Below are 19989 nucleotides of genomic sequence, written 5' to 3' on the forward strand. Positions count from 1 at the left end.
TAGAAGAGACAGAGAAGATCCAACGGAGAGCAGCGCGCTTCGTTACAGGATCATTTAGTAATCGCAAAAGCGTTACGGAGATGATAGATAAACTCCAGTGGAAGACTCTGCAGGAGAGACGCTCAGTAGCTCGATTCGGGCTTTTGTTGAAGTTTCGAGAACATACCTTCACCGAGGAGTTGGTTGGTTGGTTGGTTTGGGGAAGAAGACCAGACAGCGTGGTCATCGGTCTCATCGGATTAGGGAAGGATGGGGAAGGAAGTCGGCCGTGCCCTTTCAGAGGAACCATCCCGGCATTTGCCTGGAGTGATTTAGGGAAATCACGGAAAACCTAAATCAGGATGGCCGGACGCGGGATTGAACCGTCGTCCTTCCGATCACCGAGGAGTCAAGCAGTATATTGCTCCCTCCTACGTATATCTCGCGAAGTGACCATGAGGATAAAATCAGACACATAAGAGCCCACGCAGAGGCATATCGACAGTCTTTCTTTCCACGAACAATACGAGACTGGAATAGAAGTTAGAACCGATAGAGGTGCTCAAGGTACCCTCCGCCACACACCGTCAGGTGGCTTGCGGAGTTTGGATGTAGATGTAGATATAGACAAAAGTTCATATGAATCCAGTGGTCGCAGCCATACATTCACTTTTATGCCCTGAGAAACCCGTTTCCGGAACCATACACTATCTGATGGAAAATGGGGTGAGTCCACTATTCGACTTTATGGCGGCTTCAACTATTCCGGGGACACTCTCAGTGAGATGTCTGAATGACTTTGCACGAACGGCAGTCCACTCTTTCTGAAGACCCGAAACCGGCGAAGGTAGTTATGTTGGACTCTGGAGTACGAACCGCAGTCTACATTCTACCTCAACCCAGAGGAGTTCCACTGGCTTCACATGGGGACACTGGACAGGCCAGACCATTTCATGACTGTTTTTGTCCATAAATAATCGCAAAGAATTTTGTAACATGTTGTAGCCCTGTCAGCAACTGCCATAAATTAATATGTCAAAAATCCGCCTCAGTCGCGAAATGTTACTGTTCTTTCCCCACGTTTGAGCTAGAGTAGTCTAGCCTTCTTCAGTAGCATAAAATAAACTAATACATACTAGAATAAGACACGATCAAGCATGAAAAGATAAAGTATCTTGGTACCATGTCAAGCTACGTTACTTAGCTGAAGAACAGCCCCGGCCCCACTTGGTGGAAAGCGGTCGGATAGCCGCGGACGCTTTGTTGGAACTGACTGTGGCACGCGGATATGGACCGAGCAAGAGGGCAGATCACGCGCATGCGCGCACGGAAAGTCAAAGGTGCAAGCCATTGGCTGTCTTTATGTTACGTACTGGAAATTACCTGTAGTTAAACCGTAAATTTGTGAAAGTACAAGGCACTCAGCAGATAGAATCCCGATGAGCGTTAACTGTAAACCGAGACCTTATTAACTCATAAGAAATTTACTTAGACGTTAAGTTCAGCTTGTTAGATTAAAACCACACATGATTACCGCTATGTTGTATGGTTCCGCACGATCTCATGCGGGGAATGAGCAAGGGTATACGTCCGTAACGGGAGAACTTCTCAGGGTTAGGAGAAGGTGGAAATAAAACGATTTTCATTACACATGGAGAAATACATTAATTTGTTAACGTGAAATTTGACTAACGTTCTTGTGTTATGGCACTACATCACTACACATTTATGACTGACTGGGTGTGTAAAGCTTAGGCCTTTCCTAAACACAACGTTGGCCATGTGTCCATAAAGTCATAAATGATGCCCTAAGCTTTACACACCCAGTCAATCATAAATGTGCAGTAATGTAGTGCCATAACACAAGAACGTTGGTCAAATTTCGCGTTAACAAATTGATGTATTACTCCATGTGTAATGGAAATCATTTTATTTCCACCTTCTCCTAACCCTGAGAAGTTCCCCCGTTACGGACGTATACCCTTGTTCATTCCCCGCATGAGATCGTGCGGAACCATACCACATAGCGGTAATCATGTGTGGTTTTAATCTAACAAGCTCAACTTAACAGCCGGCCGAAGTGGCCGTGCGGTTAAAGGCGCTGCAGTGTGGAACCGCAAGACCGCTACAGTCGCAGGCTCGAATCCTGCCTCGGGCATGGATGTTTGTGGTGTCCTTAGGTTAGTTAGGTTTAACTAGTTCTAAGTTCTAGGGGACTAATGACCTCAGCAGTTGAGTCCCATAGTGCTCAGAGCCATTTGAACCCTGAACTTAACGTCTAAGTAAATTTCTTATCAGTTAATATGGCCTCGGTTTACAGTTAACGCTCATCAGGATTCTATCTGCTTAATGCCTGGTACTTTCACAAATTTATGGTTTAACTATAGGTAATTTCCCTGTACATAACATAAAGACAGCCAATGGCAGGCACCTTTGACTTTTCGTGCGCTCAAGCGCGTGATCTGCCCTCTTGCTCGATACATATCCGCGTGCCACAGTCAGTTCCAACGAAGCGTCCGCGGCTAACCGAGAGCTTCCCACGAAGTGGGGCCGGGGCTGTTCTTCAGCTAAGTAACGCAGCTTGACATGGTACCAAAATACTTGAGCTTTTCATGTTTGATCGTGTCTTATTCTCGCATGTAGTAGTTTATTTTATTTTTCTGAAGAAGGCTAGACTACTCTAGCTGAAACCTGGGTAAGACCAGTAACATTTCGCAACTGAGGCGGATTTTTGACATATAAATAATTCCCTCGCAGATGAAATCGAAGTGCACACACTTCTTCTGGCTGGCTGCAGAATTATGTTCCAGTACGGCCGGCCATTTATATCACCGAAAAAATTGTGTATGAATAATAGACTATCCAGTCACATTAACATGACAAGCTGTCAAGAGCCTGAATAACCACCGTTTGCAGCGTGGAATGCTACGAGATGTGTAGATAGTCAGAGAGATTCTGGAAGGTACCGACAGAAGATGGACCCACGCCTTCTTTAGTGCACTAGATTTCTAGGTTCAACATCCACGGCGCGGGCAACCCGATCGGTCCCACAGATTCTCGACTGGCTGTAAATCCGGAGAGTTCGGTGGCCTCGGGCATACCGTGAACTCATCCTGGTGCTCTTCGAAACGCACGTGACACTTGCATTGTCCTGCTGGAAGATACCATTGTGCCGAGGAAAAACAAACTGCATACAGGAGTGGACGTGGTCCCCAAGGACACGTGGATACTTGTGTTGATCCACTGTGTCATTCCGAATGACGATGTCACCCAGGCAATGCCACGAAAACGTTCCCCAGGCCATAACGCCCCCTCCTCCAGCCTGGACCTTCTGATCTGAAAAGGCCTCCTGTCGTCATTCAATGGACCTCCAGTTGTATACTACTGGCCATTATAATTGCTACACCACGAAGATGACGTGGTACAGACGCGAAATTTAACCGACAGGAAGGCGATGCTGTGATATGCAAATGATTAGCTTTTCAGAGCATTCACACAACGTGTTGACATGAGGAAAGTTTCCAACCGATTTCTCATACACAAACAGCAGTTGACCGGCTTTTCCTGGTGAAACGTTGTTTTATTTTTATCTTACCTTCGTACTCCTTAGGCGCAACGTATGTTGGAAGCAGTAGAACCATTCTGCAAGCAACTTCAAATGCCGGTCCTTGAAATTTTCGGAGTAGCAGTCCTCGAAAAGAATGTCGCCTTCCCTCCAGGATTCCCATTTGAGTTGCTGAAGTATGTCAGTAACACTTGCGCGTTGTGCGAGCCTACCAGCAACATATCTAGCAGCCCGCCTATGAACTGCTTCCATTTCTTCCTTTAATCCGACCTGCTATGGATCCCACACACTCGAGGAGTACTCAGGAACAGATAGCAATAGCGTCCTATTTGCGGTTTCCTTTATGGATGAACTACACTTTCCTAGAGTTACGCCCGTATATGTAAACGATGTGACTGTGTCAGGTGGGACATTACTAATGCTGTATCAGGTCATAATGGTTTGTTTTTCCTACTCATCCGCATTAACTTGAATATTTCTACGTTTGGAGCTAGCTGGCATTCTTCACACTAACTCGAAATTTTGTGTAAGTCACCTTGTAACGTCCTACAGTCATTCAACTTCGACACCTTACCCCATCATCTGCAAAGAACCGCAGATCTGTGCTCACACTGTCCAGCAAATTATTTATGTACGAGGCGTGTTTTTTAAGTAAGTACCGTTTGGAAATTAAAAAAAGTCGTACTAAGATATCTCAATAATTTTTATTTTTACAGGAAAACCTGTACCTTAATCTACTTTTCTACATAATTTCCGTGAATATTGAGGCTCTTGTCATGACGTTGTACCAGTTTTTGAATACCCTCCTCATAGAAATCTGCCGCCTGACTTGTTAACCACTGCATGACCACAGTTTTGACTTCATCATCGCCTTGACCGCCCAGGTGTTTCTTCAAGTGCAGGAACAGATGTTAATCACTGGGCACAAGATCGGGGCTGTATGGAGGATGATCTAGAATTTCCTATCGAAAAGATGCGATGAGATCTTTGGTCTGATTCGCCACATGCGGACGGGCAGCAAAACGATGCCCTCGCTTAAGTCCATGGACTGTTGCTTTTATTCTGATGTGATAGGCCACCCATGTCTCATCGCCCGCAACATTTTGGCATAAGAAATCATCACCTCCGTTGTGGTACCGCTCAAGGAAAGTCAATGCACTGTCTAAACGTTTGGTTTTGTGCGCATCCGTCAACAATTTCGGTACCCAACGTGCGCACAATTTTCGGTAATTCAAGTGCTCGGTCACAATGCCATACAGAACACTATGAGAAACATTAGGAAAGTAATCCCGCAAGGAGGAAATCGTAAAGCGCCTGTTTTCTCTCACCTTATTGTCCACTTCCTGCACCAAACTTTCATTAACGACCGAAGGACGCCCACTCCGTTGTTCATCATGCACATTTGTGCGGCTATCTTTAAATGCTCTCACCCACTTTCTTACCATTCCGTCACACGTAATGTTTTCCCCGTAAACTGCACAGATCACACGATGAATATCGGTCGCTTTTAGGCCTTTAGCACTAAGAAATCTTTAAATGCTCTCACCCACTTTCTTACCATTCCGTCACACGTAATGTTTTCCCCGTAAACTGCACAGATCACACGATGAATATCGGTCGCTTTTAGGCCTTTAGCACTAAGAAATCTTATAACAGCCTGTACTTCACAGTCAGCGGGACTCACGATTATCGGAGGCATCTTAAACACTCAGTATACAACGTAAAAAAGGAAGAATCAGACTGTAATGGCGTCAGCGCGTAGATTAAGGTACAGGCTTTCATGTAAAAATAAAATTATTGAGATATCTTAGCATGTCTTTTTTTAAATTTCAAAACGGTACTTACTCAAAAAACACGCCTCGTATATAGAGAACAACATCGGTCCTATCACATTTCCCTGCGGCACTACTGACGATATCCTTGTCTCTGATAAACCCTACATACTGAGTCCTATTACTTAATAAGTCTTTGAGCCGCTCGCATATCTGTGAACCTATTCCATACGCTCTTACTTTCATTAATAGCCTGCAATGTGGAATATGCCAGTTGCTCTTCATCGATAGTTGGCAATATATCTTGCGACAAAGGGCAAGTTCAGTTTCGCACGAGCTATGCTTTCTACAATCATGCTGATTCGTACACATAAGCTACTAGGTCTCATGAAAATTTATTATATACTGCAGCGTGGCGGGTATGAAATTGGTGCCTTATTGTTTCATCACTGTCTTTCGTCGTACTGTGCACTAAAAAATTCCACTTGCCCCAGTACGGAGTCTGACCACCAGCCCGTTCCTCTGCATACGTAGATACTGTCCAGACGATGTTAAAAGCAGCGTTGAAGAAAAACGCCGTCGATACATATGTTTGTATAAAGTCCGCGTAAACTCGGGTAGCAAGCTATCCTGTAATATCTTATAACAAATTTCGGGTGGAGGCCGACTGCTTCATCTCTTTAGAAAAATGTCAGGATTCTGTAACGAGTTCTTTTATGTCTTTACGTTCAAAATTAAACACTTGGCATCAGGTCGTATTTAATTAATGAGTAGTATAACTGCCCTCAGCTCACAGTTCATACAACCCAGTATACAAACAAGGCAGCCAGGAATGTTTTTAAGTCCGACCCGAATTATTACGCGATTTACAGTCATTACTCTGCTACAATATACGAGTTTTACATTTTGTCATTTTCAGTGGATTTCTAAAAAAGAAAACTGCTCGCCCACTATCCCATAAGCGGGTATGAAACATGCCACGTGTTATTTTACAAAGGCCGAAAGTTTACACGCGTTTATCTCTCTAACAAATCATTTCACCAAGCTCAGATTTTCACAATATGTCGGTAAATACAACTGCTTTCGTGGCAGTACAATCTAGACGCGAGGAACCAGTAACTTCTTCATTTTATTCATAATGTAGACGGACGTGTCCAACATGACCTGTACGTCCGATAGTTAGCCAGTGACTCCTGAACGCTGCTCCTTCCACAGCCTATAACTACCTGACAGTGCGTTGGAACTCCTAAACTCTAAATGGTTATTCAAAATGACCAGCCAATCAACACAATCCTTCGAGTTCCTTTTCGCGATTAAACTATCTTACACCAATCAACATTCACAGATGCATTTACGTCACTTCATCATGCAAATATTAATAAAATGTTTAACAAAACCAAACGAAAAAAAAACTAATCTTGAAATAACTTTAGAAAGTTATTACTCTGCAAATGACTATTCTGGCTGCCTCCTTACAAAAGCAAGTACCCTTGGACATACGTCATCATCACGGTGGCGAAATTACATTTTTCATTGCAACTTGCTTCCTTAACAGTTTCCCATGACATAGTTACGTAATGTTTAACATGAGATAAAATTGAATGTTTTCGGATGTCCCAAATACACACTCTCACTGCCGCGCAGGATTAGCAGAGCGGTCTAAGTCGCTGCAGTCATGAACTGTGCGGCTGGTCCCGGCGGAGGTTCGTGTCCTCCCTCGGGCATGGGTGTGTGTGTGTGTTTGTCCTTAGGATAATTTAGGTTAGGGACTGTGCATGGGGGCTTAATTATTTAATGAATGCAAATACTTTTTTAATCTTTTTAGTAGCTGTCTGTCCGATTACGAAGTCTCGTAAACGGTTGGCGCTGATTAGTATTAGTACGCAGTCTGACTGCATAGAATAACAACAAAGAATGAGAGAAAACTTCCGTTAACACAATTAATTAATTAAGTCCCCAGCAACTATGAAACCTAGGAAACAACAAAGTACAAGTGTATCTGTTCTGTGTGTGGAAGTATGATTCAACGTACACATCTGGCACGGTTCTTCCTCAATAAAACCAGATATTTTAAACACCATTTATACTGAAGTAATTTAAAAAAACCAGAAATACTATAATTGCACATAGAAACCAGAAATACAGTCTAATACAAGAACACGAGCCAGATGCTTTGTTGACTGAACCTGTGACCAAGAGGCATTATTGTTTAAGACATTGAAATAATGAGAAAAAAAGGAATTTTTTACCTTCATATATATTGACGAAAAGCACATTACAGCATCCCTAATCCAACAACATCTGGTGTCTAACCCATCAAAACAATACTACAAGTTCTGAACAAGCACTCTCCATGGGAACTTCTCAACAACGACTCACCACTGCTACATCTCAACAAGCACTCTCCACCACGACTTCTCGATAAGCACTCTCCACTACGACTTCTCAGCAAGCACTGCCAGTGGAGACGGCTGAAATATACTCTTTGGCGCAATATCTGGCGCTGTGACTCAGTGTAGCCACCTTTCAACTGATGACCTTAGCAGTTAAGTCCCATAAGATTTCACACACATTTTAACATTTTTTTTAACACACTCTCACTCATTCTCATTTACTCACACAACAACACATTAAATAAATACTGATCTTTTCTGAATTTTATATTACGAAAACGAAAAATAGTTAACGTTTTTAACTATGAAAATTCAAACAAATTGACTTTACATTTTGTGAGCTTCAGTAATGATTCCAAATGATACTAAAAGACAAATGAATCTTAACTGACTTTAATCTTACAAGTGTCTGTTTGGGGTGTTTTAGGTAATTTTCTCTAACGCTGAAAGTATGCCAGCTAGAAAGCTGAGATCTTTACATAATCTTCTTTTTAATAACAAAAGGCAGTGTATTGACTTTTAACTAAATTGAATAATATTTAATATAGATTTTTAGTGGCTCGAATATTCTGTCGCTCGAATTGACACAGGTACCACTTCCCACGGCTAGGCTAGCGACAGGTGCGAATCGGTCATGCTAAGATACAAGCGGCTGTTTCTATCACCGCCAACGTCTCCAAAGCTAAATGCCGTACTGCAAAGTAGTGCAATAAATGCTATTGCGTATTGACTAACGACGTTACAATACGAACTGAGAACATTTTCAAGGATTCTATAGCAGACCGATGGTAATGATGTTGGTTTGTAATTTTACAGGTCCGTTCTTTTGCCCTTCTTACATACGAGAGTCATCTGCACTTTTTCCAATCGTTTGGGACCTTGCGCAGGGTGAGGGATTCACGGCAAATGCAAGCTAGGCAAGCACCCAATAATGTAGTGTAGTTTTTGAAAACCGAACTGGGCTTCCATCCGGACCTCGTGATTTATTTGCTTTCAAATCTTTCAGTTGTTTGTGCTTATTACTACGTCGTCCACACGGGGGTCTGCTCTATGGTCAAACGACGGTTTGTTTGTAGGTTTCTTTCGGGTGAACGATTTCTTAAACGTGAAATTTAATGCCGATTTGGATTAGCGGAAAGCTCCGACTGCGTATCTGATCCCTGGAATCAGTCGATGATCGCGACCTTTAGTACTGTGCTTCGAATACTCTACAGATAGAGTTCACTGGCTGAAACTCGCAACGGCCGCCTGATTTATCTCTCGCTTTTTGCTGCCATCGGCCGATACCTTGGCAAGGACGGCGCTGTTTTCATCAAACGGTGCGTCACTGGGCATACTGCGCTGCCACGCTGCGGGACAGATGCCAGTGAACTCGCCACATATTTTTAGCGTTTCGGCTAACAAAAGCCGGTCACATTCCATGCGCCGACGCGATTTCTTTTTTTCCCCATGCTTGACATGGATTACCTGCGCCTAACAAGTGATTCTTTTTTTCTGTTTCCAGGTGCTCGCTGCGACGAAATCCACAAGTTGGGCATTCGTGCTACGTTTGGGGGAAGTAGACTGTGGGTGTTAGGTCCAGAACACTGCAAAGGAGGTGTCTTCCCATGCCCTGTTAATTTTTATGGTATTTTTTAATGTGGTCCCCGCTTCATTGTACTGTTCCAATACAGACGATGGTGTGCCTTAGTAATTTAAATCGGTTTTCTGGTTAGTAACACAGGTCGGAGGCAAGGAGGAGGTTACCGTTTCGCGTCTGCAAGATATTCTTATGGTAATAAGTCGACTAGACTTTGAGATCCCGCCAGAGAACCTAACTAACTCACACTAATAGCTCCATTTCAGAAGGAAAATCCACATCTATTATCGCTGCTACTGAACAACAACAGATGCGATAACTGAGCACCGATAAGTGGCAAAGAAGGCAGGCTTCACCTTGGCCCATCTGTCGGAGGTTGTAATCTCTCTCTCTCTGCCGCTGACTAACACAATCTATCGATACGACACGATTACAGACGGTAACCCACATTAGGTATTTGTCTCTTCAAAATATACCGGCGCTTAGTCATCTCTTTTCAGACATCCCCAGTCTGCAAATCTTGATGTTAGGAATAGGTATTCTAAAATTGCTTATGTCAATCACCTTAGAAACACCGATTAATGTAGAAGTCGCTGATACGTGCGAGGAAAATTCTTCGTGGGTGGGACGTTTAAAACCAACATTCTTAGTACTCCAGAGAGATTTGACGTTGTGCTACCGCTCGGATTTGGTGACAGCTGTTTCAAAGAAACTGAAGAGTAAAGTGCCGGTACTATAGGTTTGCATAACAGTTTTGAACTCACACTCATAATAAAGACTTCTTTGTTGGGCAACAGCTATAATCGATGTGAAGTTTACTATTGTTCGATATTAGGTTAATACAAATCGATTATTTGTGGACATTGGTACCGTGTACCCGTCACAGTCCCTTTTCGGGTAGAACGGTCGAATCTCAGCTTAGTAATTTCAAAGGTAGAGTCATCGGCTGTACGTCGTGAGTCAGCTTGGACTAGGTTTTGTTCAAGGCTCTAGCGTAGCTTTATCGTTGATATAAATCTCAAGCCACAGCGGAAGTGTGCCATCGAAACAGACCGAATAGCCCTGACGGCATCGATCTACCGAGTGTAGTTCAAAGAAGGCAAGAACTTTCGCGAATTGAGAAACTGATTGTATTGGAGAAAATTCTTTGAATGCAAGTTTGGGGTCTATACACTGCTCTGCGGATCTGGAATTTTGTTGTGGATTATTAACGTGTGTGGGTGCTTTAATCCCGTTTCGGGTAGAACGGTCGAATCTCAGTTTAGTAATTTCGAAGTTAGTCAGAGTCATCGGCTGTACGACGTGAGTCTGGTTGGACGAGGTATTGTTGAAGGTTCTAACGTAGGTCTACCGTTGATATAAATCTCAAGCCACAGTGAAAGTGTGCTATCGAAACAGACCGATCACCCCTGACGGCATCGATCTACCGAGTGTAGTTCATAGAAGGCAAGAACTTTCGCGAATTGAGAAACTGATTGTATTGGAGAAAAATCTCTGAATGCAAGTTTGAGGTCGTTTGCCTGTGGGGCTTTGCGGATCTGGAATTTTGTTGTGGTTTGTTGACGTATGTGGGTACTTTATGTAGAAGAAAACCGATATACCTTCATAACCGAGTGCAGCGTCGATGCGCACCATCAGTAAAGTAACGTAGAGCGAGCGAGATTTGTTGGGCCTTCAGGTAGAGGGTTGCACTAAGTTGTCAGGGATCGCGAGATTGCGACCATGCCTCCGAGAAGGAACCAGACCGCAGTGCGCGGCTTGGGCGCTGAGGGTCAGATGCGGGACGACTACTACGAAGACTACTACGATTACGACTACGAGGAGGCGGTGTTGCGCTACAACTGGGTGGAGCTGCTGCCCGCACTTGTAGTCTACACGCTGACGCTGCTGATCGGACTGGCGGGTAACTCGCTCATCATCTTCACGGTGTGCCGCTACCGCAAGCTGAAGAACGCCACCAACGTCTTCCTGGCCAGTCTCGCCTCCGCTGACCTGCTGCTGGTCACCGTTTGCGTGCCAGTCAAGGTGAGTCGCCGACCACTTGTTGCTGCAGCGCCGCCGCGGCCGCCAGCCTGCTACTCTGCCCCCTACACTCATTCAGTGCCAGGGCTCTCAGAGGCGCTGCTTCTGAGCGGGAGCACTGGAGGCCGATGCTTGCTGTGTCTGCTGTCGTGCTTATGTTTTTGTCATGGCATACGTCGTAATACCGTATCGGACTTCCATCTGCTCGGCGTACTGTAGCAGCTCGACGTGGAATGGACAGTTTCCACAACGAAACTTTGTCTCGAAACCTGGCAGAAAATCCAAAGAGATTCTGCTCGCATGTGAAGTATATTAGCGCCAGGAAACAATCAATGCCTTCTCTGCGCAATAACAATGGAGATACTATCGAAGACAGTGTGGCCGCCGGCCGGAGTGGCCGAGCGGTTAAAGGCGCTACAGTCTGGAACCGCACGACCGCTACGGTCGCAGGTTCGAATCCTGCCTCGGGCATGGATGTGTGTGATGTCCTTAGGTTAGTTAGGTTTAAGTAGTTCTAAGTTCTATGGGCATTATGACCACAGCAGTTGAGTCCCATAGTGCTCAGAGCCATTTGAACCATTTTTGAACAGCGTGGCCAAAGCAGATTTACTAAGCACACCCTTCCGAAATGCCTTCACAAAAGAAGACAAAGTAAATATTCCAGAATTCGAATCGAGAACAGCTGCCAACATAAGTAACGTAGAAGTAAATATCCTCTGAGTAGTCAATCAACTCAAATCACTTAATAAAAGCAAGTCTTCTGGTCCAGACTGTATACCAATTAGGTTCCTTTCTGAATATGCTGATGCATTAGCTCCATACTTAACAATCATATTCAACCGTTCGCTCGAAGAAAGATGCGCACCGAAAGACTGGAAAGTTGCACAGGTCACACCAATATTCAAGAAAGGTAGTAGGAGTAATCCAATAAATTACAGGCCCATATCGTTAACGTCGATATGCAGCAGGATTTTAGAACATATATCGTGTTCGAACATTATGAACTACCACGCAGGAAACGGTCTATTGACACACAGTAACATGGGTTTAGAAAACATCGTTCCTGTGAGACAGAACTAGCTCTTTATTCACATGAAGTGCTGAGTGCTATTGACAAGGGATTTCAGATCGATTCCATATTTCTGGATTTCCGGGAGGCTTTTGACACTGTACCACACAAGCGGCTCGTAGTAAAATTGCGTGCTTAAGCAATATCATCTCAGTTATGTGACTGGATTTGCGCTTTCCTGTCAGAGAGGTCACAGTTCTAATTGACGGAAAGTCATCGAGTAAAACAGAAGTGATTTCAGGCGTTCCCAAGGTAGTGTTACAGGCCCTTTGCTGTTCCTTATCTATATAAACGTTTTGGGAGACAATCTGAGCTGCCGTCTTAGGTTGTTTGCAGATGACGCTGTCATTTATCGACTAATAAAGTCATCAGAAGATGAAAACAAACTGCAAAACGATTTAGAAAAACTATCTGAATGGTGCGAAAAGTGGCAGTAGACACTAAATAACGAAAAGTGTGAGGTCATCCATCGGAGTGCTAAAAGGAAATTCTTATACTTCGGTTACACGAAAAATCAGTCTAATCTAAAAGCCGCAAATTCAACTAAATACCTAGGTATTACAATTACGAACAACTTAAATTGGAAACAACACGTAGAAAATGTTATGGGGAAGGCTAATCAAAGGCTGCGTTTTATTGGTAGGACACTTAGAATATGTAGCAAACCTACTAAGGAGACTGCGTATACTACGCTTGTCCGTCTTATTTTAGAATACTGCTGCGCGGTGTGTGATCCTTACCAGGTAGGACTGACGGAGTACATCGAAAAAGTTCAAGGAAAAGCAGCACGTTTTGTATTATCGCGAAATATGGGAGAGAGTGTCACAGAAATGATACAAGAGTTGGGCTGGAAATCATTATAGGAAAGGCGTTTTTCGTTGCGACGGAATCTTATCACGAAATTCCAATCACCAACTTTCTCCTCCGAATGCGAAAATATTTTGTTGACACCGACCTACATACGGCGGAACGATCATATCGTTAAAATAATGGAAATCAGAGCTCGTACGGAAATATATAAGTGTTCATTCTTTCAGCGCGCTATTGAAATAATTGTGAAGGTGGTTCGATGAACCCTCTGCCAGGCACTTAAATGTGATTTGCAGAGTATCCATGTAGATGTAGATGTAGAATGGACTCAACAAGTCGTTAGAAGTCCCATGCAGAAAAATTGAACCACGCTGCTTCTATAATCGTCCATAACTGCGAAAGTGTTGCCGGTGCAGGATTTGTGCTCGAAATAGCCTCTCGAATCTATCCGATAAGCCGGCCGCGGTGACCGAGCTGTTCTAGGCGCTTCAGTCCGGAACCGCGCGACTGCTACGGCCGCAGGTTTGAATTCTGCCTCGGGCATGGAAGTGTGTGCTGTCCTTAGGTTAGTTAGGTTTAGTTACTTCTAAGTTCAGGGCTTGATGACCTCAGATGTTAAGTCCCATAGTGCTCAGAGTCATTTGAACCATCTATCCAATAAATGTTTGATGTGACTCATGTTGGACGATCTGGGTGACCAAATAATATGCTCGAATTATCCAGAATGTTCTCCAAGCCAGCCGCGAACAATTGTGCCCCAGTGACATTGCGCGTAGTAATCGATAAAAGCCGGCCAATGTGGCCGAGCGGTTCCGGGCGCTACAGTCTGGAACCGCGCGACCGCAACGGTCGCAGGTTCGAATTCTGCCTTGGGCATGGATGTGTGTGATGTTCTTAGGCTAGTTAGGTTTAAGTAGTTCTAAGTTCTAGGGGACTGATGAGCTCAGATTTTTGTCCCATAGTGCTCAGAGGCATTTGAACCATTTTTAATCCATAAAAATTCCGTCGTTCTATGGGCACATGACGTCCGTGAAGTAGCCGAACATAACCATTTCCTTATCAACTGAAGACATAAAGTCTGTATATGAGTCCGTGATCATTTTCTTTTTAGCACTTTTTTTCACAAATCCGTCTTGATCACATAGATTTCTTTACATTTTATGATCGGTTTCGGCTTATCGCCATCTTCAGATCTGTCGTAAATATAAATATTGTTTAAGCGACGAGGTTCAATTAATTAAGATTAAATCTATAAAAGTGATTTATAAAATATAAAATATTTATAGCCATGTATGGCACATGTCCACATAACATCTTTTCTTTATTTGTGTGTGAGGAATGTTTCCTGAAAGTTTGGCCGTATCTTTTTGTAACACCCTGTATATGACAGACGCTCGTTTAGTTAAGGGGGGGGGGGGGATTTTAACTAAAGACAATGCTTACAGCATTTTAATCTTTATGTTGGCGACACTTGTTTACTATGTACTCAGGCTAAACTGCCCCCTGCTGGCATTAGGTTTTTGTATAAATACTGACGCGATCTGAGTATTAGCAAGCACATGTTTAACTTGACGATGATTTATATCAGAATATTTTAACGCTATCTATGGCTGCCATACATGGCCATAAATATTTTATATTTTATGCATCACTTGTATAGATTTAATATTAATTAACTGAACCTGGTCGCTTACACAATATTTATATTTACAACAGATCTGAAGATGGCGATAAGCCAAAACCGGTCATAAAGTGTAAGGAAATCTATGTGATCAAGGCGGACTTGCGAAAATAAAAGTGCTAAAAATAATCATATCCTGTTGTGTTCTAACCACTCGTCTAACATAGCATGCCTTCGAATCCTGCTTCTCGGAGCGCCAGACAACAACTCAAGCAATTCGTATTAATGACTTTTTATTACAGTAAGATAAATTACAATACTTAACTTTTGTGACTTTACAATGGTGATGTCGCAAGCAGTGGGCGACATGCAAATAATGAATGCCCTTCAGTAAATAAAATTCTATTACAAGTCCATTACAGTTCATAAGCCACTGCCGTAGACCTCGTAGACCGGCTATACTTCAACTCGGACTGTGGCGAGGAGGTGCGGCGCTTATATTCTCTTCGCCTAGATGCCGCTGCTGTTTCGGTGTCTTCCTAGAGAGGGGTCTGCTAGCGTACTGTTGGCTGACGTCGTCTCACAGACCTCCTGGCTGTCGTGCCGGCGTTTGACGCTACGCCGGAACATTCCCAGTCAATCATCGGCTCAACAGGACCAGAGCACCCACTCCATTCCTTGTAGACACAGCCCATACCATTGTGGAAGCCACCACCAACTTGCACAGAGCTTCACTGACTACATAGGTCAATGGCTTCTTGGGGTGTGCGCCACACTTGAACCTACCATCAGCTCTTAGGAACTGAAATCGGGTCTCATCCGACGAGGCTACGGTTTTTCAATCATTTAGGGTCCAAACGATGTGGTCACTAGTGTGGTACCGATATTTCCGATGCCACAGCGTAGGTTGGCGCTACGAGAGGTGAAGATCTTCGCCGACTACAGCGCCCTCTAGCCGAAACTGTGCAGCTCCACGAGCGCCGCTCCACTTTCGCCCAGTTTATGAAAAGCAGACGACCGAGAACCATCGGTTTAGTTTTGCTTGCTATTGAGACTTTCTTATCTGGACTTTGTATTACGAGGGCAGTTCAATAAGTAATGCAATACATTTTTTTTTCTGAAACAGGGGTTGTTTTATTCAGCATTGAAATACACCAGGTTATTCCCGAATCTTTTAGCTACACAACACTATTTTTCAACGTAATCTCCATTCAATGCTACGGCCTTACGCCACCTTGAAATGAGGGCCTGTATGCCTGCACGGTACCATTCCACTGGTCGATGTCGAAGCCAACGTCGTACTGCATCAATAACTTCTTCATCATCCGCGTAGTGCCTCCCACGGATTGCGTCCTTCATTGGGCCAAACATATGAAAATCCGACGGTGCGAGTTCGGGGCTGTAGGGTGCATGAGGAAGAACAGTCCACTGAAGTTTTGTGAGCTCCTCTCGGGTACGAAGACTTGTGTGAGGTCTTGCGTTGTCATGAAGAAGGAGAAGTTCGTTCAGATTTTTGTGCCTACGAACACGCTGAAGTCGTTTCTTCAATTTCTGAAGAGTAGCACAATACACTTCAGAGTTGATCGTTTGACCATGGGGAAGGACATCGAACAGAATAACCCCTTCAGCGTCGCAGAAGACTGTAACCATGACTTTACTGGCTGAGGGTATGGCTTTAAACTTTTTCTTGGTAGGGGAGTGGGTGTGGCGCCACTCCATTGATTGCCGTTTTGTTTCAGGTTCCAAGTGATGAACCCATGTTTCATCGCCTGTAACAATCTTTGACAAGAAATTGTCACCCTCAGCCACATGACGAGCAAGCAATTCCGCACAGACGGTTCTCCTTTGCTCTTTATGGTGTTCGGTTAGACAACGAGGGACCCAGCGGGAACAAACCTTTGAATATCCCAACTGGTGAACAATTGTGACAGCACTACCAACAGAGATGTCAAGTTGAGCACTGAGTTGTTTGATGGTGATCCGTCGATCATCTCGAAAGAGTGTGTTCGCACGCTCCGCCATTGCAGGAGTCACAGCTGTGCACGGCCGGCCCGCACGCGGGAGATCAGACAGTCTTGCTTGACCTTACGGCGATGATGACACACGCTTTGCCCAACGACTCACCGTGCTTTTGTCCACTGCCAGATCACCGTAGACATTCTGCAAGCGCCTATGAATATCTGAGATGCCCTGGTTTTCCGCCAAAAGAAACTCGATCACTGCCCGTTGTTTGCAACGCACATCCGTTACAGACGCCATTTTAACAGCTCCGTACAGCGCTGCCACCTGTCGGAAGTCAATGAAACTATACGAGACGACGCGGGAATGTTTGAAAATATTCCACAAGAAATTTCCGGTTTTTTCAACCAAAATTGGCCGAGAAAAAAAAGTGTTGCATTACTTATTGAACTGCCCTCGTACACGTGCCTGCTCACCTGTACCAAAGATACGTATTCATTTATATATGTCCATGCACCAGTGAAAACCTCTTTTACTTTACTTGCAGTACCGACGTGCCTTACCGCACCTGCTCCTACTCGCTTCCTTTCATTCGGCCTCTCTGTCAGTTGTCAGGAGCAGACCCATGCGCCGCCTTCCAGGCGGGATACAAAAACTAGACCAAGCGACGTCGTGCTGTTAGCAAAGGCACTCGTCTGCTGCCACAGCCCATTAACGCCAAATTTCGCCGCACTGTCCTGACGCATAGGTCTGTCGCACGTCCCACATTGATTTCTGCGGTTATTTCACGCATCGTTGCATATCTGCCAGCACTGATAAATCTACGCAAACGCCATTGCTGTCTGTTGTTCAATGAGCGCCATCGGCCACTGAGTTGCCCTTGGTGAGACGTAACGCCTGGCATTTGCTATTCTCAGCACACTCTTTACACGGTGGATCAATACTGAATTCAATAACGATTTCACAAATGGACTGTCCCATGCGTCTAGCTCCAACTACCATCCGGGCACGAAGTCTGTTAATTGCCGTCGTATGGCCAAAATCACGTCGGAAACCTTTTCACGTGCATTACCTGAGTTCAAATGACAGCTCCGCCAATGCGGTGCCTTTTTATATCTAGTGCGCGCGACACTACTACCATCTATAAGTGTGAATATCGCTATCCCGTGACTTTTGTCACTTCAGTCTACAACTCACCAACTCGAAGTGTCTGTGACTGGCGATGAAAGCGGCACTCGGCTGATTCCGGCGGAGGTTCGAGTCCTCCCTCGGGCATAGGTGGGTGTGTGTGTTTGTCCTTAGGATAAAGCTTAGGGACTGATGACCTTAGCAGTTACGTCCCATAAGATTTCACACACATCTGAACATTTTGAACATTTGAAAGCAGCACTGCAACATTGTGATGTATTTGTGGTTCAAATGGCTGTCAGCACTATGGGACTTAACATCTGAGGTCATCAGTCCCCTAGAACTTAGAACTTCTTAAACCTAACTAACCTAAGGACATGACATACATCCATGCCTGAGGCAGGATTCGAACCTGCGACCGTAGCGGTCGCGCGGTTTCAGACTGTAGCGCCTAGAACCGCTCGGCCACACCGGCCGGCGATGTATTTTTCCTCAGTGTGTGTGTGTGTGTGTGTGTGTGTGTGTGTGTAAGAGAGAGAGAGAGAAATGGCTCAAATGGCTCTGAGCACTATGTGACTTAACTTCTGAGGTCATCAGTCGCCTAGAACTTAGAACTAATTAAACCTAACTAACCTAAGGACATCACGCACACCCATGCCCGGGGCAGGATTCGAACCTGCGACCGTAGCGGTCGCTCGGTACGAGACTCTAGCGCCTAGAACCGCACGGCCACTCCGACCGGTGAGAGAGAGAGAGAGAGAGAGAGAGAGAGAGAGAGAAATAGAGAGAGAGAGAAAGAAAGAAGGTTGGGGATAAGTGCCGTCGGAGGAAGGGAATGACATTTTTTGGCAGTAGTTCCAATGAAAAAAGGACGAAGCAACTACTTTTGATATTCCGTGTTGCTCTCCTTTGTTCACAAGGAATACATGGTGAACTGTCGATTCGTACAGAAAGTACAAAAAATTTCAGATGAAAATTTCCTTAAAATTTTTTGCGCTTGGCCAACCATTTAGTCAAACGTCAAAGAGAGAGATTTCTCCATCCATAACAAACTATTACCAGGAGACGTCTTGACAAGCAGCCGCGAGGGAGACACCTTGATTCCCCTTGTACATCTATACGCCACAAGTCACATTATGGTGTGTGGTGGAGGGTACCTAGTGTACCACTGTCACTCCCTCCCCCTCGCCTCAGTTTCTAGCTGTCGCAAATGTTGTGCCGTAAGAGATATACGTAGTAGGAAGCAATATAGAGTGTGTTTTGAAGAAGTGTTACATATTCCTATAGGAGATAGCATTGGTCAAAACCAGGAGAAAAGTCCCTGATGGCTTTCGATCTTCCACCATAATCGAATCCATCAACGTGTGGTGGCAAATGTGAGGTAGCCAAGGAGGTGGAAACGTGGGTTCTACTATGCCAAGACTGCTTGGTAGCTATAACAGGAAAACACAGTTCATTAGCAGGAGTACAAGACAAGAAAGTATTTATTACTTAACTTTGCTGTAGTCTATAGTCAGTTGGTTGACAATTATGGAACACGCGACTAGACTAAGCGTCTGTAGAATGACGTAATTTACAAGTCACAAATCTTGCACTGACGAATTAATCTCTCGTAATCTGGAATGTAGAATCCGGTGAATTTTAAGACTAACTTGGAACGGAGCTACAAAGACTTGATAGCAGTAATGACCGAGCTGCAGACGATGACACTAACATCGGTGCTGGCTGACCACTGAGCGCGGCTAAGAACTGTAGACTCGCACAACTGCACTACTCTCTTGCTGCACATGAAGAGGCCTAGCGGCGCCTCGCGGCGAACGTAAGTACTGCCACTGGCTGTGTACTCTTTGGCTAGCACAGCCGTCCTTCTGTTTCGTTTATCGAGAGAATCGCATCCGGCGGATCTATCTCTCATGCGGCGGTATGGTCGGGTGATTGACGACATCAGAGTTCCTATTGTGATATGTCTGGAAAGCAATGCCTGTTGAGGTATGGGCAGTTCTATCCTCTCGTTACCATCAGTCTTTTACCTAGAACCAGACACTATAGGCAGCGCTGCGTGTGGTTAGCACTCACCGGGACACATCCGTCA

General features: G+C 44.6%; 1 protein-coding gene across 1 annotated transcript in view; it reads left to right on the plus strand.

The window, feature by feature from the left end:
* Window positions 1-11419, plus strand: part of LOC124803388 (apelin receptor B-like) — a 254425-nt gene extending 243006 nt beyond the window's left edge. Inside the window, exons 2-3 of the mRNA XM_047264573.1 lie at window positions 9214-11313; window positions 11390-11419. Coding sequence (XP_047120529.1) covers window positions 11011-11313; window positions 11390-11419 — 333 coding nt within the window. The 5' untranslated portion in view covers window positions 9214-11010. The remainder of the gene's footprint in view (window positions 1-9213; window positions 11314-11389) is intronic.
* The last annotated feature ends 8570 nt before the right edge of the window (window positions 11420-19989 follow it).

This window comes from Schistocerca piceifrons, chromosome 6 (genome assembly GCF_021461385.2).
Source record: "Schistocerca piceifrons isolate TAMUIC-IGC-003096 chromosome 6, iqSchPice1.1, whole genome shotgun sequence".
NCBI classification, from domain to species: domain Eukaryota; kingdom Metazoa; phylum Arthropoda; class Insecta; order Orthoptera; family Acrididae; genus Schistocerca; species Schistocerca piceifrons.